Source organism: Pezoporus flaviventris, unplaced genomic scaffold (genome assembly GCF_033815535.1).
Source record: "Pezoporus flaviventris isolate CSIRO_AGI_PZ_B2104156 unplaced genomic scaffold, CSIRO_AGI_Pfla_v1 ptg000390l, whole genome shotgun sequence".
Lineage (NCBI taxonomy): Eukaryota > Metazoa > Chordata > Aves > Psittaciformes > Psittacidae > Pezoporus > Pezoporus flaviventris.
This window is the reverse complement of record NW_026892937.1, coordinates 22,173-45,460: the sequence shown is the minus strand read 5'-3', so window position 1 is coordinate 45,460 and position 23,288 is coordinate 22,173. Positions and strand designations below refer to the sequence as shown.

Sequence of the window (23,288 nt, the reverse complement as noted above, 5' to 3'; positions counted from 1 at the left end):
TGGTCCTGAGGGGTTTAATGGGGGTTTTGGGGGTCCCAAAGGGTTTCGGGGAGGATTCAGGGGGGTTTTGGGGGTCCCAAAGGGTTTTTGGGGGGGATTCAGGGGGGTTTTGGGGGTCCCAAAAGGTTTTGGGGGGGGATTCAGGGGGGTTTTGGGGGTCCCAAAAGGTTTTGGGGGGGATTCAGGGGGGTTTTGGGGATCCCAAAGGGTTTTGGGGGGGGATTCAGGGGGGTTTTGGGGGTCCCAAAAGGTTTTGGGGGGGATTCAGGGGGGTTTTGGGGATCCCAAAGGGTTTTGGGGGGGGATTCAGGGGGTTTTGGGGGTCCCAAAAGGTTTTTGGGGGGATTCAGGGGGGTTTTGGGGGTCCCAAAAGGTTTTTGGGGGGATTCAGGGGGTTTTGGGGGTCCCAAAATGTTTTGGGGGGATTCAGGGGGGTTTTGGGGGTCCCAAAAGGTTTTTGGGGGGATTCAGGGGGTTTTGGGGGTCCCAAAAGGTTTTGGGGGGGATTCAGGGGGGTTTTGGGGGTCCCAAAAGGTTTTGGGGGGGATTCAGGGGGGTTTTGGGGGTCCCAAAAGGTTTTTGGGGGGATTCAGGGGGGTTTTGGGGGTCCCAAAAGGTTTTTGGGGGGATTCAGGGGGGTTTTGGGGGTCCCAAAAGGTTTTTGGGGGATTCAGGGGGGGTTTGGGGATCCTGATGGGGTTTGGGGGGGGGGTTGGGGGTTTTTGGGGTCCCCGCAGGATTTTTGGGGGGTTTTGGGGGGTTTTTGGGGTCCCCGCAGGATTTTTTGGGGGGTTTTTGGGGTTTTTGCCCCCCCGCACCTTGAGCACCAGCTTGCAGGCGAAGTAGAAGAGGGCGACGACGCGGCCCCAGTTGAAGGCCCCGTCCGAGAAGATCTCGGCGGCCACGCGGAAGAAAAGCTCCTTGGGGGCCTCGCAGCCCACGTCCGCGATCATCCTGGGGGGGGGAAAGGGGTCAGGACCCCCCCGCGGCCAATGGAACCGCCCGCGGCCGCCGCGGACCAATCGGGAGCCGGCGGGGACCAATGGGGAGCCGCAGGGACCAATCGGGAGCCGGCAGAGATTCCCACCCCCCCCCTTCCCCAAGCCATGAATGGACCCGTCCGGACCCAGCATGGACCCCCCCCCCCCCCGTGCATTGAATGGACCCGTCCAGACTCCCCCATAGATGCCCTCCCCATAGATCCCCCCTCCCCACAGATTCCCCTCCCCACAGATCCCCCCTCCCCATAGATCCCCCTCCCCACAGATTCCCCTCCCCACAGATCCCCCCTCCCCATAGATCCCCCTCCCCACAGACCCCCCCCGCCCCACAGACCCCCCTCCCCACAGATCCCCCCCTCACCACAAAACCCCCCGCCCCACAGATCCCCCTCCCCATAGACCCCCCCCGCCCCACAGATCCCCCCTCCCCACAGATCCCGCCCCACAGACCCCCCTGCCCCACAGATCCCGCCCCTCCCCACAGATCCCGCCCCACAGATCCCGCCCCTCCCCACAGATCCCCCCCTGCCCCACAGATCCCCCCCTGCCCCACAGATCCCGCCCCTCCCCACAGATCCCGCCCCACAGATCCCCCCCTGCCCCACAGATCCCGCCCCTCCCCACAGATCCCGCCCCTCCCCACAGATCCCCCCCTGCCCCACAGATCCCCCCCTGCCCCACAGATCCCCCTCCCCGCCCCACAGATCCCCCCCTGCCCCACAGATCCCGCCCCCTCCCCACAGATCCCGCCCCACAGATCCCCCCCTGCCCCACAGATCCCGCCCCTCCCCACAGATCCCGCCACAGATCCCCCCCTGCCCCACAGATCCCGCCCCCTCCCCACAGATCCCCCCCTGCCCCACAGATCCCGCCCCTCCCCACAGATCCCCCCTGCCCCACAGATCCCGCCCCTCCCCACAGATCCCCCCTGCCCCACAGATCCCGCCCCTCCCCACAGATCCCGCCCCTCCCCACAGATCCCCCCCTGCCCCACAGATCCCCCCCTGCCCCACAGATCCCCCCCTGCCCCACAGATCCCCCCCTCCCCCACAGATCCCGCCCCTCCCCACAGATCCCCCCCTGCCCCACAGATCCCCCCTGCCCCACAGATCCCCCCTGCCCCACAGATCCCCCCTGCCCCACAGATCCCGCCCCACAGATCCCCCCCTGCCCCACAGATCCCGCCCCACCGCTGCAGCTCCGCGTTCCGGTCCAGCTCATCCCCGATCCTCCTCAGGCACTCTCCGAGCCGCTTCGTGTCGGGCGCGCCCCGCGCTGGCCCCGCCCCCGGCGCTGGCCCCGCCTCCGGCTCCGCCCCCAGCTCCGCCCGGCCCAGGGCGAGCGCGGCCTCGTCCCCGCAGCGCTCCACGTGATCCCGGATGAAGCTGGGGCGGAGGGAGGAGAATCACGTGGGACAACATGGGATCACGTGGGATAACGTGGGATCACGTGGGATAACATGGGATCATGTGGGATAACACAGGATCACGTGTGGGATAAGATGGGACCACGTGGGATAACATGGGATGATAACATGGGATAACACGGGACAACGGCATGGGATAACATGGGATGTGGGATAACATGGGATGTGGGATAACATGGGATCACATGGGATAACATAGGATCACGTGTGATAACATGGGATAACATGGGATCACGTGGGATAACATGAGATAGTAACATGGGATAACAACATGGGATAGTAACATGGGATAACAGGGGATCACGTGGGATAATGTGGGATAGTAACATGGGATAACAACATGGGATAACATGGGATCATGTGGGATAACATGGGATAACAACATGGGATAACATGGGATCACGTGGGATAACATGGGATAACATGGGATAACAACATGGGATAACATGGGATAGTAACATGGGATAACAGGGGATGATGACATGAGATAACGCCATGGGATAACATGGGATAACATGAGGCAACATGGGATAGTAACATGGGATAACGACATGGGATAACATGAGGTAACATGGGATACAGGCTATGGACAATGAGGGACCCCAAGTTCCATCCCACCCTATAGCCCCCCCCATAGATCCCCCATAGCCCCCTATAGACCCCCCCACAGACCCCTACAGGCACCCCCATAGAACCCCCTACTCCCCTATAGACCCCCCATAGCCCCCAATACAACCCCCATACCCCCCCATAGCTCCCTATAGAACCCCCATAGTCCCCGATAGACCCCCACAGCACCCTACAGACACCACCATAGCCCCCCATAGCACTCTACAGACACCTCCATAGTCCCCTATAGACCCCCATAGCCCCCCCACAGCACCCTACAGACACCCCCATAGCCCCCCATAGCACCCTACAGACACCTCCATAGTCCCCTATAGACCCCCCATAGCACCCTACAGACACCCCCATAGCCCCCCCATAGCTCCCTATAGAACTCCCATAGTCCCCCATAGCCCCCTACAGAGACCCCCATACCCCCCCTATAGACCCCCCATAGCTCCCTACAGACCCCCCTATAGACCCCTCATAGCTCCCTATAGATCCCCCCATACCCCCCATATTACCCCCCATAGCCCCCTACAGACACCCCCCTACCCCCCCATAGCTCCCTATAGATCCCTCCATACCCCCCATATACCCCCCCCAGCTCCCTACAGACACCCCCATATCCCGCCATAGACCCCCATAGCTCCCTATAGAACCCCCATAGTATGCCCATAGCCCCCTACAGACACCCCCATACCCCCTATAGACACCCCATAGCTTCCTATAGACCCCCCCATAGACCCCTACAGACCCCCCCATACCCCCCTATAAGACCCCCCATAGCCCCTTACAGACCCCCCCATACCCCACTATAGACCTCCCATAGCTCCCTATAGATCCCCCCATACCCCTCATATACCCCCCCCTACAGACCCCCCCATACCCCCCATAGCCCCTTACAGACCCCTCCCATACCCCCCTATAGACCCCCCATACCCCCCCATAGACCCCCCATACCCCCCCTATAGACCCCCCATAGCCCCCTATAGACCCCCATAGCCCCTATAGACCCCCCATAGCCCCCCCATCCCCACCCCATAGCCCCCATAGATCCCCCCAAACCCACCCCATAGCCCCCTATAGACCCCCCATAGACCCCCCATCCCCACCCCATAGCCCCCTATAGACCCCCCCATAACCCCCCCATCCCCACCCATAGCTCCCCATAGACCCCCCATAGCCCCCCCATCCCCCACCCCATAGCTCCCTATATACCCCCCATAGACCCCCCATCCCCACCCCATAGCTCCCCATAGACCCCCCATAGCCCCCCCATCCCCACCCCATAGCTCCCCCCCCTCACCCCCTCAGCAGCAGCGCCCCCGTCCTCATGATCTGCTCCGAGGAGGCCCCTACAAAGCACGGGGGGGGAGGGGAGGGGAGGGGTCACTCCCGGTCCCGCTCCCCCCCCTCCCCCCGCCCCTCCCCCCCTCCTCACCTCCTCCCGGGGGGGGGTCGTGCTCTCTGCAGCCCTCGCCGCCCCCTCCCCCCCCCCGCGTTGGCCCCGCCCCCTCCGCCCCCTCCCCCTCCCCGCTGCGCCGCCGCCGCCGCCGCCGCCGCCGCCATCTTGGCGCCAGCAACACGTGGTTGCGTCACGTCCTGGTCACGTGAGGCGGCGGAGGTTGGGGGGGCGGGGTCACATGGGCGCAGCGTCGCTATGGTGACGGAAGGGCGGGGTGAGCCCGCGTTGTCATGGGAACCGCGCCAGCCAATAGGAGCCTGGGGAAGAGCGGGCCAATGGGGAGGGCGAGTGTGGGGAAGGCGACCATGGGGAGCGTTCCCGCGCTTTGGGGAGGGGGGCGCGCTGTGGGGTGCCCTATAGGGCCTTATTGGGGGTCCCTATGGGTGCTATGGGGGTCCCTATGGGTGCCCTATAGGGGGTATGGGGGTCCCTATGGGTGCTATGGGGGTCCCTATGGGTGCCCTATAGGAGGATTGGGGTCCCTATGGGTGCTATGGGGGTCCCTATGGGTGCTATGGGGGGTATTGGAGTCCCTATGGGTGCCCTATAGGGGGTATGGGGGTCCCTATGGGTGCTATGGGGGTCCCTATGGGTGCCCTATAGGAGGATGGGGGTCCCTATGGGTGCTATGGGGGGTATGGGTGTCCCTATGGGTGCCCTATAGGGGGTATGGGGGTCCCTATGGGTGCTATGGGAAGCTATGGGGGTCCCTATGGGTGCTATGTGGGTCCCTATGGGTGCTATGGGGGTCCCTATGGGTGCTATGGGGGTTCCTATGGGTGCTATGGGAAGTTATGTGGGTCCCATGGGCACTATGTGGGTCCCTATGGGTGCTATGGGAAGCTATGGGGGTCCCTATGGGTGCTATGTGGGTCCCTATGGGTGCTATGGGTGGCTATGTGGGTCCCTATGGGTGCTATGGGGGTCCCTATGGGTGCTATGGGAGGTTATGTGGGTCCCTATGGGTGCTATGGAGGTTCCTATTGGTGCTATGGGAGGTTATGTGGGTCCCTATGGGCGCTATGTGGGTCCTATGGGTGCTATGGGAAGCTATGGGGGTCCCTATGGGTGCTATGTGGGTCCCTATGGGTGCTGTGGGTGGCTATGGGGGTCCCTATGGGTGCTATGGGGTTCCCTATGGGTGCTATGTGGGGCTATAGGGGACTATGGGAGATTTATGGGGGGGTCTATGGGGGGCTATGCACACCCCATAGCCCCATATAGCCCCCCATAGCACCCATAGGCTTCCCCCCATAGCACCCATTGGCTCCCCCTATAGCACCCCATGGGCACCCCACGTGACCCCCCCCAACTTCCGCCCCCCCCACCCAGGCGCTTCCTGCCCCTGTGGGGAGCACCACAGAGAGCGGAGGTGGGGGGGGCATGGGGCCCTATGGGGCTATGGGGCTCTATGGGGGGCTATGGGTGCTATGGGGGGGCAATGGGGGTCTATGGGCGCTATGGGGCTCTATGGAGTTCTATAGGGTGCTATGGGGGTCTATGGGTGCTATGGGGCTCTATGGGTGCTATGGGCTCTATGGGGCTCTATGGGTGCTATGGGGCTCTATGGGCTCTATGGGGGTCCATGGCACCCATAGCGGGTGCTGACCCCCCCTCGTCTCCCATGGGTGCAGGCGATGGGGCCCTGGGGCTGCCTGGGCCTGGCCAGGGGCTTCCTCTTCCTCTTCAACAGCGCGGCCGTGGTGAGCACCCATGGGTGCTGGGGGGGGTATGGGGGCTATGGGGAGCTATGGGGGCTATGGGGGCTATGGGGGCTATGGGGGGTTATGGGGGCTATGGGGGGCAATGGGGACTATGGGGGGCAATGGGGACTATGGGGGGCAATGGGGGCTATGGGGGGGCTATGGGGAGCAATGGGTGCTGTGGGGGGTAATGGGTGCTACGGATGCTATAGGATGCTATGGGTCAATGGAGGACAACGGGTGCTATGGGGTCAATGGGGGCTATGGGTGCTATGGATGCTACGAGGTGCTGGGGGTGCTCTGGGGGTCAATGGGTGCTCTGTGTGCTCTGGGGGTCAATGGGTGCTCTGGGTGCTATGGGGGTCAATGGGTGCTCTGTGTGCTCTGGGGGTCAATGGGTGCTCTGGGTGCTATAAGGGTCAATGGGTGCTATGAGGGTCAATGGGTGCTCTGGGGGTCAATGGGTGCTCTGGGGTCAATGGGTGCTCTGGGTGCTATGGGATCAATGGGTGCTCTGGGGGTCAATGGGTGCTCTGGGGGTCTATGGGTGCTCTGGGTGCTATGGGATCAATGGGTGCTATGGGGGTCAATGGGTGCTCTGGGTGCTATGGGGGTCAATGGGTGCTATGGGGGTCAATGGGTGCTCTGGGTGCTCTGGGGGTCAATGGGTGCTCTGGGTGCTATGGGGGTCAATGGGTGCTCTGGGTGCTCTGTTTCCCCCCCCAGCTTTTAGGGTCCCTCCTCGTGGCCTTTGGCCTCTGGGCCCTCCTTGACCGATGGAGCCTGAGCTGGGTGCTGGGTACGAGCCCCCTATGGGGCACCCATAACCTATGGGGCAGCCCCCATGTATGGGGCACCCCCTGCTCTATGGGGCACCTTCCCCCATAGGGCATCCCCCTCTATGGGGCGCCCCCCATGTATGGGGCACCCCCTCTATGGGGCAGCCCCACTGATGCCCCCCCCGTTCCCCCCCAGGGTCTCCGTTGCTGGCGCTCAGGGGCGGGGCCTGGCTCTGGTTGGGGGTCGGAGGCGGAGCCGCGGCCTTGGGGGCCCTGGGGGGCATCGGGGCCCTGCGGGGGGGCAGGGTCCTGCTGGGGCTGGTGCGTGGGGGGGAGGGGCGGGGGGGAGGGGGCGAGGTGGGGGGGGAGGGGGCGATGGGGGGGGAGGGGATGAAGGGGGAGAGGGGTTGTGGGGGGGATGTGGGGGGGTTGTGGGGGGGATGTGGAGGAGGAGGGGGAGGGGATATGGGGGAGGGGGAGGAGATGGGGAAGGGGGGGCACTTATGGGGCTGGGGAGGTCAATGTGGGGCGGGGGGGGAGCCACATGTGGGGCCTGCCCCATGCATTCTCCCGCCCCCATCTCTGCCCCCCAAGTACTTCGGGTCCCTGCTGCTGCTCTTCACGGCGCAGATCACGGTGGGGGTCATTGTCTATACCCAGCGCATCGAGGTGAGTGCAGGGCTATGGGGCAGCGCTATGGGGCACAGCTATGGGGCACGGCTATGGGGCAGGGCTATGGGGCAGGGCCATGCTATGAGGCACGGCTATGGGGCAGGGCTATGGGGCAGGGCTGTGGGGCAGGGCCATGCTATGGGGCAGGGCTGTGGGGCTGGGCTATTCTATGGGGCAGGGCTGTGGGGCAGGGCCATGCTATGGGGCAGGGCTGTGGGGCTGGGCTATTCTATGGGGCAGGGCTGTGGGGCAGGGCCATGCTATGGGGCACGGCTATGGGGCAGGGCTGTGGGGCTGGCTATTCTCTGCCCCCCAGGTGTTCTCCAAGATGGCGGCGCACGCGCGGGACCTGATCCAGGGGTACCCGGCCCAGGGCCCCCCGGGGAGCCCCACGAGGACTGGGACCTCGTCCAGCAACAGGTGAGCCCCATAGAGCCCCATAGAGCCCATAGAGCCCCACAGCACCCATAGAGCCCCATAGAGCCCATAGAGCCCCATAGCACCCATAGAGCCCCATAGAGCCCATAGAGCCCCATAGCACCCATAGAGCCCCACAGCACCCATAGACCCCATAGGGACCCCACAGAGCCCCATAGCACCCATAGCAGCCATAGAGCCCCATAGCACCCATAACACCCATAAAGCCCCATAGCCCCCATAGCCCCCATAACCCCCACAGCACCCATAGCCCCCATAGCCCCCATAGCCCCCATAGCCCCCATAGCCCCATAGCCCCCATAGCCCCATAGCCCCATAGCCCCATAGCCCCCATAGCCCCATAGCCCCATAGCCCCATAGCCCCCATAGCCCCATAGCCCCATAGCCCCATAGCCCCCATAGCCCCATAGCCCCATAGCCCCATAGCCCCCATAGCCCCATAGCCCCATAGCCCCCATAGCCCCCATAGCCCCATAGCCCCCATAGCCCCATAGCCCCCATAGCCCCCATAGCCCCATAGCCCCCATAGCCCCATAGCCCCATAGCCCCCATAGCCCCCATAGCCCCATAGCCCCCATAGCCCCATAGCCCCATAGCCCCCATAGCCCCCATAGCCCCATAGCCCCATAGCCCCCATAGTCCCCATAGCCCCCATAGCCCCCATAGCCCCATAGCCCCATAGCCCCCATAGCCCCATAGCCCCCATAGCCCCCATAGCCCCATAGCCCCCATAGCCCCCATAGCCCCATAGCCCCCATAGCCCCATAGCCCCATAGCCCCATAGCCCCCATAGCCCCATAGCCCCATAGCCCCATAGCCCCCATAGCCCCATAGCCCCCATAGCCCCATAGCCCCCATAGCCCCATAGCCCCATAGCCCCCATAGCCCCCATAGCCCCCATAGCCCCATAGCCCCCATAGCCCCCATAGCCCCATAGCCCCCATAGCCCCATAGCCCCCATAGCCCCATAGCCCCCATAGCCCCATAGCCCCATAGCCCCCATAGCCCCCATAGCCCCCATAGCCCCCATAGCCCCCATAGCCCCCATAGCCCCATAGCCCCCATAGCCCCCATAGCCCCCATAGCCCCATAGCCCCCATAGCCCCATAGCCCCCACTGTCCCGCAGCTCCGTTGCTGTGGCTGGGCTGGACCCCAGGACTGGAGCCCCCCCGGGGCCGTGGCCTGCTCCTGCCTCGCCCCCAACAGCACCCAAGGGACCCCCCCGCGCCCGCCCCACGGCCGCTGCCCCACGGCGGCACCGCAGGAGCTGTTCCCTATGGTGAGACCCATTGGCACCCATTGATACCCATTGGCACCCATTGATACCCATTGATACCCATTGATACCCATTGACCCCACTGACACCCATTGGCACCCATTGATACCCATTGATACCCATTGATACCCATTGATACCCATTGGCCCCATTGATACCCATTGATACCCATTGACCCCACTGACACCCATTGGCACCCATTGACCCCACTGACACCCATTGGCACCCATTGATACCCATTGGCCCCATTGGCACCAATTGATACCCATTGACCCCACTGACACCCATTGGCACCCATTGACACCCATTGATACCCATTGACCCCACTGACACCCATTGGCACCCATTGATCCCCATTTGTATCCATTGGCACCCGTTGACACCCATTGATACCCATTGACCCCATTGGCACCCATTGCATCCCCTGACCCCATTGGCACCCACTGGCACCCATTGATACACTTTGGCACCTATTGACCCCATTGGCACCCATTGACCCCATTGCCCCCATTGACCCCCATTGCCCCCCATTGCCCCCCATTGTCCCCATTGACCCCATTGCCCCCAATGGCACCCATTGACCCCATTGACCATATTGCCCCCCATTGCCCCCATTGACACCCATTGCCCCCCATGGCACCCATTGACCCCATTGCCCCCATTGACCCCCATTGCCCCCATTGCCCCCCATTGCCCCCATTGACCCCATTGACCCCATTACCCCCCATTGCCCCCATTGCCCCCCATTGCCCCCATTGACCCCCATTGCCCCCCATTGCCCCCATTGACCCCCATTGACCCCATTGCCCCCATTACCCCCCATTGCCCCCATTGCCCCCATTGCCCCCCATTGCCCCCATTGACCCCCATTGCCCCCCATTGCCCCCATTGACCCCATTACCCCCCATTGCCCCCATTGACCCCATTACCCCCCATTGCCCCCATTGCCCCCCATTGCCCCCATTGCCCCCATTGACCCCATTACCCCCCATTGCCCCCATTGCCCCCATTGCCCCCCATTGCCCCCATTGCCCCCATTGACCCCATTACCCCCCATTGCCCCCCATTGCCCCCATTGCCCCCATTGACCCCATTACCCCCCATTGACCCCATTGCCCCCATTGCCCCCCATTACCCCCCATTGCCCCCATTACCCCCCATTGCCCCAGGGCTGCGCTGAGGGCGCCCGGCTGTGGCTGACCCAGAACCTGCTCTCGGTGCTCGGGGGCGGCCTCGGCTGCGGCCTCGTGGAGGTGAGGAGTGGGGCTGGGCGTGGGGCAGGAGGGGCGGGACGGGGTCTGTGGGGTGCTCAATGGGGTGCTCAGTGCTCTATGGGGTGGTCAATGGGGTGCTCAATGCTCTATGGGGTGGTCAATGGGGTGCTCAATGGGGTGCTCAGTGCTCTATGGGGTGCTCAATGGGGTGGTCAATGGGGTGCTCAATGGGGTGCTCAATGCTCTATGGGGTGGTCAATGGGGTGGTCAATGGGGTGGTCAATGGGGTGCTCAATGGGGTGCTCAATGCTCTATGGGGTGGTCAATGGGGTGCTCAATGGGGTGCTCAATGCTCTATGGGGTGGTCAATGGGGTGGTCAATGGGGTGGTCAATGGGGTGGTCAATGGGGTGCTCAATGCTCTATGGGGTGGTCAATGGGGTGCTCAATGCTCTATGGGGTGGTCAATGGGGTGGTCAATGGGGTGCTCAATGGGGTGCTCAATGGGGTGCTCAATGGGGTGCTCAGTGCTCTATGGGGTGGTCAATGGGGTGGTCAATGGGGTGCTCAATGCTCTATGGGGTGGTCAATGGGGTGCTCAATGCTCTATGGGGTGGTCAATGGGGTGGTCAATGGGGTGCTCAATGCTCTATGGGGTGGTCAATGGGGTGCTCAATGGGGTGGTCAATGGGGTGCTCAATGCTCTATGGGGTGGTCAATGGGGTGGTCAATGGGGTGCTCAATGGGGTGCTCACTGGGTCTGTGGTGCGGGCCAGGGTCTGTGGGGCAGGTCATGGGTCTATGGAGTGGTCTCTGGGTCAATGGGGTGGTCTGTGGGGTGGTCTATGGGGCTCTCTGTGGTTCTATGGGGCACTCTATGGGGCTCTCTATGGTTCTGTGGGGCACTCTGTGGGGATCTCTATGGTTCTATGGGGCACTCTATGGGGCACATTATGAGGCTCTCTATGGCTTTATGGGGCACTCTATGGGGCTCTCTATGGTTCTATGGGGCACTCTATGGGACACATTATGGGGCTCTCTATTGGGCTCTCTATGGCTTTATGGGGCACTCTATGGGTCACTCTATGGGGCTCTCTATGGGTCACTCTATGGGTCACTATGGGGCTATGGTTCTATGGGGCTCTCTATGGGGCTCTCTATGGGTCACTCTATGGGGCTCTCTATGGGGCTCTCTATGGGTCACTCTATGGGGCTCTCTATGGGGCTCTCTGTGGCTTTATGGGGCTCTCTATGGGGCTCTCTATGGGTCACTCTCTGGGGCTCTCCTTGGGGCTCGCTGTGGGTCAGCCCATGCGCTAGGGGGCGCCCTGCCCCGCAGCTGCTGCTGTTGCTGCTCTCGATGTTCCTCATCCGGAACCTGGACCCGGACGAGCCCCGGATGGAGCCGTGAGGGGGGCGGGAACCCCGCGTGGCTCCGCCCCTTCCCCCGCGGCAGCCAATAAAACACCGGGAACCGCCAGTGCCGACCAATGAGAGCCCATTTATGGGCATCTCACGCTCAGCCCCGCCCCTTGCCCTCTCAAGACCCTCCCTTTGGCCACGCCCCCCCCACTTGTGATTGGCCTAGCCCCGTGGAGCGGGAACGTCTCACGCGTGGCCCCGCCCCTTTCTCCTCAGGACTCCCTCTTGGCCACGCCCCCCCCTCTGATTGGTCGCTCCCCCTTTTGGCGGGAGAGCCTTTCGCTTAACCCCGCCCCTACCTTCAGATCCCGGCTTCTGATTGGCTCAGCCCATGCAGGCGGTAACGGCTCACGCTCAGCCCCGCCCCTCTGTTTAGATTCCGGTTTCTGATTGGCTCAGCCTCTCCGAGCGGGAACAACCGGCTTCCAGCCCCGCCCCTTTCTCCTCAGGGCTCCTACCTGGCCACGCCCCCCAGGCTGTGATTGGTCGCTCCCCACTCGGGCGGGAACCGCACGCGCGTGGCACCGCCCCTTTCTCCTCAGGACTCCTTCATGGCCACGCCCCCCGGGCTGTGATTGGACCAGCCCCTGAGGCGGGAACGTCTCGCGCTCAGCCCCGCCCCTTTCCCCTCAGGACTCCCTCTTGGCCACGCCTCCCCGGACTGCGATTGGACCAGCCCCTGAGGCGGGAACGTCTCCTGCTCAGCCCCGCCCCTTTCCCCTCAGGGCTCCTACCTGGCCACGCCTCCGCCCGGCTGTGATTGGTCTCTCCCCACTCGGGCGGGAACGGCTCGCGCTCAGCCACGCCCCTTTCTCCTCAGGACTCCCTCTTGGCCACGCCCCCGAGGGCTGTGATTGGCTCAGCCCCTCTCGGGCGGGAACGGCTCGCGCTGAGCCCCTCCCCTTTCTCCTCAGGACTCCCTCTTGGCCACGCCCCCCCGAGCAGTGATTGGTCGCTCCCCCTTCCGGCGGGAACGGCTCGCGCTGAGCCCCGCCCCTTTCTCCTCAGGACTCCCTCTTGGCCACGCCCCCCCGAGCTCTGATTGGTCGCTCCCCCTTTCGGCGGGAACGCCCGGCGCTGAGCCCCTCCCCTCCCTTCAGCTCCCGGTCTGTGATTGGCCCATCCCCTGCAGGCGGGACCGCCTCTCTCCCGGCCCCGCCCCTCTCCGCTCTCCGCTCTCCGCAATGGCGGAGCCGCCCCCCCCCTCCCCCCGGTCCCGGTCCCGGTCCCGGCCCCGCGCGGGGGCAGCGGGGGAGGGGGGGGGCGGGGCCGGGCTGGAATTCGTGATCGAGAGAACGTTTGAGGCGTGCGACCCCCACGGAACGGGTACGGGGGGGGACGGGGGGCGGGAGGGACCCATAGAGAGACATCGGGACCCCATAGGGAGCCATAGGGACCCATAGAGAGACATAGGGATACATAGGGACCCCATAGGGAGCCATAGGGACCCATAGAGAGACATCGGGACCCCATAGGGAGCCATATAAATCCATAGAAACCCCATAGGGATCCCATAGGGAGCCATAGGGACCCATAGAGAGACATCGGGACCCCATAGGGACCCATATAAATCCATAGAAACCGCATAGGGATACATAGGGACCCCATAGGGAGCCATAGGGACCCATAGAGAGACATCGGGACCCCATGGGGACCCATATAAATCCATAGAAACCCCACAGAACCCCAAAGGGACCCATAGAGACCCGTAGGGACCCATATAAATCCATAGAAACCCCATAGGGATACATAGGGACCCCATAGGGAGCCATAGGGACCCATAGAGAGACATAGAAACCCCAAAGAGACCCCAAACGGACCCATAGAGACCCGTAGGGGCCCATATAAATACACAGAAACCCCATAGGGATACATCGGGACCCATAGAGACCCCAAAGGGACCCCATAGGGACCCATATAAATCCACAGAAACCCCATAGAGACCCCAAAGGGACCCATAGAGACCCATAGGGACCCATATAAATACATAGAAACCCCATAGGGATACATCGGGACCCATAGAGACCCCAAAGGGACCCCATAGAGACCCATATAAATACACAGAAACCCCATAGGGATACATAGGGACCCATAGAGACCCATAGGGACCCACAGGGACCCATATAAATACATAGAAACCCCATAGGGATACATAGGGACCCATAGAGACCCATATAAATACATAGGGACCCATAGAGACCCATAGGGACCCACAGGGACCCATATAAATACATAGAAACCCCATAGGGATACATAGGGACCCTAAAGGGACCCATAGGGACCCATAGAGACCCGTAGGGACGCACAGAGAGACATAGGAACCCATAGAGATACATAGAGACCCATAGGGATACACAGGGACCCATAGGGAGCCATTCGGACCCATAGGGATACATAGGGAGACATAGGGACGCCATAGGGATACATAAGGACCCAGAGGGACCCATAGGGATACATAGAGACCCCACAGAGACCCATAGGGACCCATAGGTATGCATAGGGACACATGGGGATGCATAGGGACCCATAGAGACCCCAAAGGGACCCATAGGGACCCACAGAGATACAGAGGGACTCAGATACACAAAGACCCCATAGAGACCCATAGAAATATACAGAGACCCCATAGGGATCCATAGAGCCCCCACAGAGCCCCATAGAGGCCATAGAAACCATAGAGCCCCCATATGCCCCCATATACCCCCATAGAGCCCCATAGAGCCCATAGAGCGCCCGCAGCGTCCCCATAGCGCCCCATAGAGCCCCCAGAGATCCCATAGAGCCCCCATAGAGCCCCATAGCACCCCATAGATCCCATAGAGCCCATAGAGCCCATAGAGCCCCCGCAGCGTCCCCATAGCGCCCCATAGAGCCCCCATAGATCCCATAGAGCCCCATAGCGCCCATAGAGCGCCCGCAGCGTCCCCATAGCGCCCCATAGAGCCCCCATAGATCCCATAGAGCCCCCATAGAGCCCCATAGATCCCATAGAGCCCCCATAGGTCCCCACAGATCCCATAGCGCGCCCGCAGCGTGCCCATGGGCGCCCCCTGCCGGCAGGCCGCGTTCCCGCCGCCCGGGTCCTCCAGTTCGTGGCGGCCGTGACCGGGCGCAGCGCGGGGGAGGGGCGGCTCCGCGCGCTCGGGGCCATGCTGGAGGCGGCCGGAACCGGAACCGGAACCACCGGAAGCGGAAGTGACGCCGGGCTGGAGCGGGGCGCGTTCCACAGCGTCATGGGGCGGTGGGTGCGGGAGTGCCGCAGGTCGGTGAGAGGGGGGACCCATAGGGAGACATGGGGACCCATAGAGAGACATTGGGACACATGGAGAGACATGGGGACACATAGAGAGACATGGGGACCCATAGAGAGACAATGGGACACATAGAGAGACATTGGGACACATAGGGAGACATGGGGACCCATAGAGAGACATTGGGACACATAGAGAGACATGGGGACCCATAGGGACCCGTAGGGAGACATGGGGACCCATAGAGAGACATTGGGAGACATGGGGACCCATAGAGACCCATAGGGAGACATGGGGACCCATAGGGAGACATGGGGACCCATAGAGACCCATAGAGAGACATGGGGACCCATAGGGAGACATGGGGACCCATAGAGAGACATGGGGACCCATAGAGACCCATAGGGAGACATGGGGACCCATAGAGACCCATAGGGAGACATGGGGACCCATAGAGAGACATTGGGACACATAGGGACCCATAGGGAGACATGGGGGACATTGGGACACAGAGACATGGGGACCCATAGGGACCCATAGGGAGACATTGGGACCCATAGAGAGACATTGGGAGACATGGGGACCCATAGGGGGACATGGGGATCCATAGGGACCCATAGAGAGACATGGGGACCCATAGAGACCTATAGGGAGACATGGGGACCCATAGGGACCCATAGAGAGACATTGGGACCCATAGGGAGACATGGGGACCCATAGAGACCCATAGAGAGACATTGGGACCCATAGGGAGACATGGGGAGACATGGGGGACATTGGGACCCATAGGGAGACATGGGGACCCATAGAGGGACATGGGGACCCATAGAGACCCATAGGGAGACATGGGGACCCATAGAGACCCATAGGGAGGCATGGGGGACATTGGGAGGCATAGGGGACATTGGGACACATAGGGACACATAGGGGACATTGGGACCCATAGGGAGACATTGGGACCCATAGGGACACATAGGGGCATTGGGATCCATAGGGAGACATTGGGACCCATAGGGGACATTGGGACCGATAGAGAGACATTGGGACCCATAGGGAGACATCGGGACCCATAGGGGACATTGGGATCCATAGGGAGACATTGGGACCCATAGGGGGCATTGGGACCCATAGAGAGACATGGGGACCCATAGAGAGACATTGGGACCCATAGAGAGACATGGGGACCCATAGAGAGACATTGGGACACATAGACATGGGGACCCATAGAGAGACATAGAGAGACATGGGGACCCATAAAGAGACATTGGGACACATAGGGACCCATAGGGAGACATGGGGGACATTGGGACACATAGAGAGACATGGGGACCCATAGGGACCCATAGGGAGACATTGGGACCCATAGAGAGACATTGGGAGACATGGGGACCCATAGGGGGACATGGGGATCCATAGGGACCCATAGAGAGACATGGGGACCCATAGAGACCCATAGGGAGACATGGGGACCCATAGACATGGGGACCCATAGAGAGACATGGGGACCCATAGACATTGGGACACATAGAGAGACATGGGGACCCATAAAGAGACATAGAGAGACATGGGGACCCATAGAGAGACATTGGGACACATAGGGACCCATAGGGAGACATGGGACCCATAGAGACCCATAGAGAGACATGGGGACCCATAGGGAGACATGGGGACCCATAGGGACCCATAGAGAGACATTGGGACCCATAGGGAGACATGGGGACCCATAGAGACCCATAGAGAGACATTGGGACCCATAGGGAGACATGGGGAGACATGGGGGACATTGGGACCCATAGGGAGACATGGGGACCCATAGAGGGACATGGGGACCCATAGAGACCCATAGGGAGACATGGGGAGACATGGGGGACATTGGGACCCATAGGGAGACATGGGGACCCATAGAGGGACATGGGGACCCATAGAGACCCATAGGGAGACATGGGGACCCATAGAGACCCATAGGGAGGCATGGGGGACATTGGGAGACATAGGGGACATTGGGACACATAGGGACACATAGGGGACATTGGGACCCATAGGGACACATAGGGACACATAGGGGCATTGGGATCCATAGGGAGACATTGGGACCCATAGGGGCATTGGGATCCATAGGGAGACATTGGGACCCATAGGGGATATTGGGACCGATAGAGAGACATTGGGACCCATAGGGAGACATTGGGACCCATAGGGACACATAGGGACCCATAGGGGACATTGGGATCCATAGGGAGACATTGGGACCCATAGGGGGCATTGGGACCCATAGAGAGACATTTGGACCCATTGGGAGACATGGGGGACATTGGGACCCATAGGGGCACATAGGGACCCATAGGGGACATTGGGACCCATTGGGTACATTGGACCCATAGAGGACATTGCGACCCATAGAGACACATTGAAACCCTATGGAGACCCATAGACACCCCATAGAGATGCACGGAGACCCCCATAGCAACACACAGTGACCCATAAAGACACATTGAAACCACATAAAGACCCACACAGACCCATTGAAACTCCATAGGGACACATTGACACCCCATAGCGACCCATAGGGACCCACAAAGACCCACTGAAACCCCACAGAGACACAGAGCCCATTCACACCCCATAGAAACCCCATAGTGACACCCTAGCAACCCATTGACAACCCATAGTGGCACATAGAGACCCATTGAAACCCCATAGCCACCCATAGAGACCCATAGCAACCCCACAGAGACCCCTAGCAACCCAAAGACACTCCATAGAGACCCCTAGCAACCCAATGCCACTCCATAGAGACCCATAGCAACCCCACAGTGACCCACAGCAACCCATAGAGACACGGAGACCCGTAAAGACACACCCCATAGTGACCCATTGACACCTCACAGTGGCACAGGGACCCATAGGGACACCCCATAGCAACCCACAAAGACCCCATAGAGTGGCCTTGAACCCCACCGCCCCACACCCCCCCCATCCCCTGCTCCCAGGGGCTCCTGGTTTGGGGAGGAGCCGGAAGCGGCCGCCGGTGACCTCGCCCCAGGTGGGTGTGGGGAGCCCCATGGGGCTGCCCCATGGGGGTCGGGGGGGGGCTCCCATCCCTGCCCCCCCTGACACCCCCACCCCGCTCCCATCTCCAGCAGCCGAGGAAGAGCCCGCGGAGCCGGAGCCTGAGCATGGGGCAGCGCCGGGGTGAGCCCGGGATGCACCCATGGAGCCCATCCCCGCCCCATAGAGCCCATGGAGCCCATCCCCGCCCCATAGAGCCCATCCCCGCCCCATAGCGCCCATGGAGCCCATCCCTGCTCCATAGAGCCCATGGAGCCCATCCCCACCCCATAGAGCCCATGGAGCCCATGGAGCCCATCCCCGCCCCATAGAGCCCATCCCCGCCCCATAGCGCCCATGGAGCCCATCCCCGCCCCATAGAGCCCATCCCCGCCCCATGGAGCCCATCCACACCCCATGGAGCCCATCCCCACCCCATAGAGCCCATGGAGCCCATCCACACCCCATGGAGCCCGTCCCCACCCCATAGAGCCCATGGAGCCCATCCCCACCCCATGGAGCCCATCCCCGCCCCATAGAGCCCATGGAGCCCATCCCCACCCCATGGCTCCCATCCTGACCCCATGGCTCCCATCCCCACCCCATGGCTCCCATCCTGACACCAGGGCTCCCATCCCATGGCTCCCATCTCCACCCCATGGCTCCCATCCCGACCCCATGGCTCCCATCCCCACCCCATGGCTCCCATCCCGACCTCAGGGCTCCCATCCCGACCCCATGGCTCCCATCTCCACCCCATGGCTCCCATCCCCACCCCATGGCTCCCATCTCCACCCCATGGCTCCCATCCCCACCCCATGGCTCCCATCCCCACCCCGTGGCTCCCATCCTGACCCCATGGCTCCCATCCCGACCCCATGGCTCCCATCCCGACCCCATGGCTCCCATCCCGACCCCATGGCTCCCATCCCCACCCCATGGCTCCCATCTCCACCCCATGGCTCCCATCTCCACCCCATGGCTCCCATCTCCACCCCATGGCTCCCATCCCCACCCCATGGCTCCCATCCCCACCCCATGGCTCCCATCCCCACCCCATGGCTCCCATCTCCACCCCATGGCTCCCATCCCCACCCCATGGCTCCCATCCCGACCCCATGGCTCCCATCCTGACCCCATGGCTCCCATCCTGACCCCATGGCTCCCATCTCCACCCCATGGCTCCCATCCCCACCCCATGGCTCCCATCTCCACCCCATGGCTCCCATCCCCACCCCATGGCTCCCATCCCCACCCCATGGCTCCCATCCTGACCCCAGGGCTCCCCCCAGCCCGGAGCCGCTGCAGCTCCTGTCCCGTGCCCAGCTCTTGGCCACCCACAACCGGCGGCTGCAGCGCGAGGCCGAGGCCAGCGAGGAGCAGAACTCGCGCCTGGGGGAGGAGCTCCAGGAACTGCGGGGGCAGCTCCGCAGGTGAGCGCCGCGACATCCCATAATAGCCCATTGGGGACGGGCATCCCATAATAGCCCATTGGGGACGGGCATCCCATAATAGCCCATTGGGGACGGGCATCCCATAATAGCCCATTGGGGACGGGCATCCCATAATAGCCCATTGGGGACCGGCATCCCATAATAGCCCATTGGGGACGGGCAGCCCATAATAACCCATTGGGGACGGGCATCCCATAATAGCCCATTGGGGACCGGCATCCCATAATAGCCCATTGGGAACGGCCATCCCATAATAACCCATTGGGGACCGGCATCCCATAATAACCCACTGGGGACGGGCATCCCATAATAGCCCATTGGGGACCGGCATCCCATAATAGCCCGTTGGGAACGGCCATCCCATAATAACCCATTGGGGACCGGCATCCCATAATAACCCACTGGGGACGGGCATCCCATAATAACCCATTGGGGATGGGCACCCACTGGTGATGGGCACCCATTGGTGCTGAGCACCCCATGGTGATGGGCACCCATTGGTGATGGGCACCCATTGGTGCTGAGCACCCCATGGTGATGAGCACCCATTGGTGATGGGCACCCATTGGTGAAGAGCACCCATTGGTGATGGGCACCCACTGGTGATGGGCACCCATTGGTGATGAGCACCCCATAGTGATGGGCACCCATTGGTGCTGAGCCCCTCTTTGCCCCGCAGCACCCAGCAGGCGCTGGAGCGGGCGCGTGCGGCCACCGAGGAGCTGGAGGACACCAAGGCTGTGGTGAAGGGGCTGGAGGAGCAGAACCTGGAGCTGCGGCGCAGGATGAGGGCCCTGGTGGGTGCTGGGGGGGGGGGGGGCACCCATTGGGGGCAGCAGCACCCATGGGGGCACCCATGAACACCCTCCCCCCCAATGTCCCCTTTGGTGCAGGAGAAGGAGCAGAGCAGCCTCCGCTCGCACGCTGATGGGCTGCAGGAGGAGGTGAGGCCGTTGCCATGGTGACACCGATACCCCCCATGGTGACACCGGTACTGCCATGGTGACACTGGTACTCCCCCCCATGGTGACACCGGTACTGCCATGGTGACACCGGTACCCCCCGATGGTGACACCGATACCCCCCATGGTGACACCGGTACCCACCCATGGTGACACCGGTACTGCCATGGTGACACCGGTACCCCCCGATGGTGACGCCAGTACCGCCATGGTGACACCGGTACCCCCCATGGTGACACCGGTACCCCCATAGTGACACCGGTACCGCCATGGTGACACCGGTACCCCCCATGGTGACACCGGTACTGCCATGGTGACACCGGTACCCCCCGATGGTGACACCAGTACCCCCATGGTGACACCGGTACCCACCCATGGTGACACCGGTACCCCCATGGTGGCACTGGTACCCCCTGATGGTGACACCGGTACCCCCATGGTGACACTGGTACCGCCATGGTGACACCGGTACCCCCCGATGGTGACACCAGTACCGCCATGGTGACACCGGTACCCCCCGATGGTGACACCAGTACCGCCATGGTGACACCGGTACCCCCCATGGTGACACCGGTACCCACCCATGGTGACACCGGTACTGTCATGGTGACACCGGTACCCCCCGATGGTGACACCGGTACCGACATGGTGACACCGGTACCCCCCATGGTGACACCGGTACCGCCATGGTGACACCGGTAACCCCATAGTGACACCGGTACCGCCATGGTGACGCCGGTACCCACTGTGTCCCCCATTGATGTCCCCATTGATGCCCCATTGATGCCCCATTGATACCCCCATTGATGTCCCCATTGATGCCCCATTGATGTCCCCATTGATACTGATGCCCCATTGATGCCCCCATTGATGCCCCATTGATACTGATGCCCCATTGATACCCCCATTGATGCCCCATTGATGTCCCCATTGATACTGATACTCCATTGATGCCCCCATTGGTGCCCCATTGATACTGATGCCCCATTGATGCCCCCATTGGTGCCCCATTGATGTCCCCATTGATACTGATACCCCATTGATGCCCCCATTGGTGCCCCATTGATACTGATGCCCCATTGATACTGATGCCCCATTGATGCCCCATTGGTGCCCCATTGATACTGATACCCCATTGATGCCCCCATTGGTGCCCCATTGATACTGATGCCCCATTGATACCCCCATTGGTGCCCCATTGATACTGATGCCCCACTGATTCCCCCCCAGACCCAGCACCTGCACACCGAGGGGCAGGAGCTTCGGGCCTGGCTGCAGGCACTGGTGCCTGCGGTGACGCTGCTGGAGGTGAGGCCCCCCCATGGCCCCCCATGGCCCCCCCCATGGCCCCCCCCCGGTGCCACCAGCGCAGCCTCTGCCCCCTGCCAGGCCCAGCTCTGCCGCTGCTCCGAGCTCCTGCTCAGCCACGAGGCCACCGCAGCCCAGGTGAGGGGCACCCAATGGGGTCCCAACCCCCCCATGGGCACCCAATGGGGTCCCACCTCCCCCATGGGCACCCAATGGGGTCTGAACCCCCCCCATGGGCACCCAATGGGGTCCCAACCCCCCATGGGCACCCAATGGGGTCAGTCCCCCCCCATGGGCACCCAATGGGGTCTGAACCCCCCCCATGGGCACCCAATGGGGTCAGCCCCCCCCATAGGCACCCAATGGGGTCCCACCCCCCCCATGGGCACCCAATGGGGTCAGCCCCCCCATGGGCACCCAATGGCTCCATAGGCTGGGCAGAGGGTGGCTGAGCTGACGACAGCGCTGGAGGAGTACGAGACAGCAGTGAGGGTATGGGGGCTATGGGGGGCAATGGGGGGCTATGGGGGGCTATGGGGCGCTATGGGGCAATGGGGACCCCCAACCCTGTGTTTCCCCCCCCCCCCAGGAGCAGCGGTTGGAGGCAGCACAGCTCCAGCACCAGTTGAACCAGCTCCAGGAGACCTGGGGCCTGTGAGAGATGGGGGGCAATGGGGTATTGGGAGTAATGGGGATGATGGGGGGAATGGGGGCAATGGGGGTGATGGGGGGAATGGGGGCAATGGGGTAATGGGGGTGATGGGGGCAATGGGGTAATGGGGGCAATGGGGGGAATGGGGGCAAGGGGGGTGATGGGGGCAATGGGGTAATGGGGGGAATGGGGGCAATGGGGGCGATGGGGGTGATGGGGGAGATGGGGGAATGGGGGGAATGGGGGCAAGGGGGGTGATGGGGGAAATGGGGGTAATAGGGGGCAATGGGGGTAATGGGACCCCACTGCTGACTGGCTCTAACTGGTCCTGCACTGGTGCCAGCAGCACCCATGGGTGCCCCTCATTCCTCTCCCCGCCCCCCCCCCCCCCCTTACAGGCAGCGCTGGGGCTCCCTTGGTGACACCCCCATGGGGCAGGTAAGGGTCAGGGCACCCCAATGGGGGACATCAATGGGGGGGCATCAATAGGGGGGGGCATCAATGGGGGGGGGGGGCATCAATGGGGTGACCCCAATGGAGGGATCCCAATGGGGGGACCCCAATGGGGGGGACATCAGTGGGGGGGCATCAATGGGGTGACCCCCATG

General features: G+C 62.3%; 3 protein-coding genes across 3 annotated transcripts; 2 read left to right on the top strand and 1 right to left on the bottom strand.

Moving 5' to 3' along the window:
* Positions 1-818: 818 nt before the first annotated feature.
* Positions 819-5,886, bottom strand: LOC133263641 (apoptosis regulator BAX-like; the record flags this gene model as incomplete). The annotated part of the gene is made up of 6 exons (XM_061443490.1): positions 5,830-5,886; positions 4,623-4,758; positions 4,478-4,522; positions 4,343-4,391; positions 2,192-2,386; positions 819-954 (listed from the first exon to the last, which is right to left on the bottom strand). Coding segments are annotated over exons 1-6 (618 nt in total), but the record flags the coding sequence as incomplete, so codon positions are not given.
* On the top strand, positions 5,828-12,005 carry CD37 (CD37 molecule). The gene is given in 10 exon segments (XM_061443491.1): positions 5,828-5,873; positions 6,136-6,204; positions 6,931-7,003; positions 7,180-7,304; positions 7,578-7,652; positions 7,972-8,035; positions 8,038-8,075; positions 9,221-9,373; positions 10,540-10,623; positions 11,923-12,005. Coding segments are annotated over 9 exon segments (750 nt in total). The 5' UTR covers positions 5,828-5,873; positions 6,136-6,138; the 3' UTR covers positions 11,995-12,005.
* Positions 12,006-13,189: 1,184 nt separating this feature from the next.
* On the top strand, positions 13,190-22,686 carry KASH5 (KASH domain containing 5). Its single transcript, XM_061443489.1, has 8 exons — positions 13,190-13,331; positions 15,066-15,267; positions 19,585-19,737; positions 20,438-20,555; positions 20,652-20,702; positions 22,110-22,166; positions 22,461-22,520; positions 22,618-22,686. The coding sequence occupies exons 1-8, from the start codon at positions 13,190-13,192 to the stop codon at positions 22,684-22,686; spliced, it is 852 nt and encodes a 283-aa protein (XP_061299473.1).
* Positions 22,687-23,288: the final 602 nt, after the last annotated feature.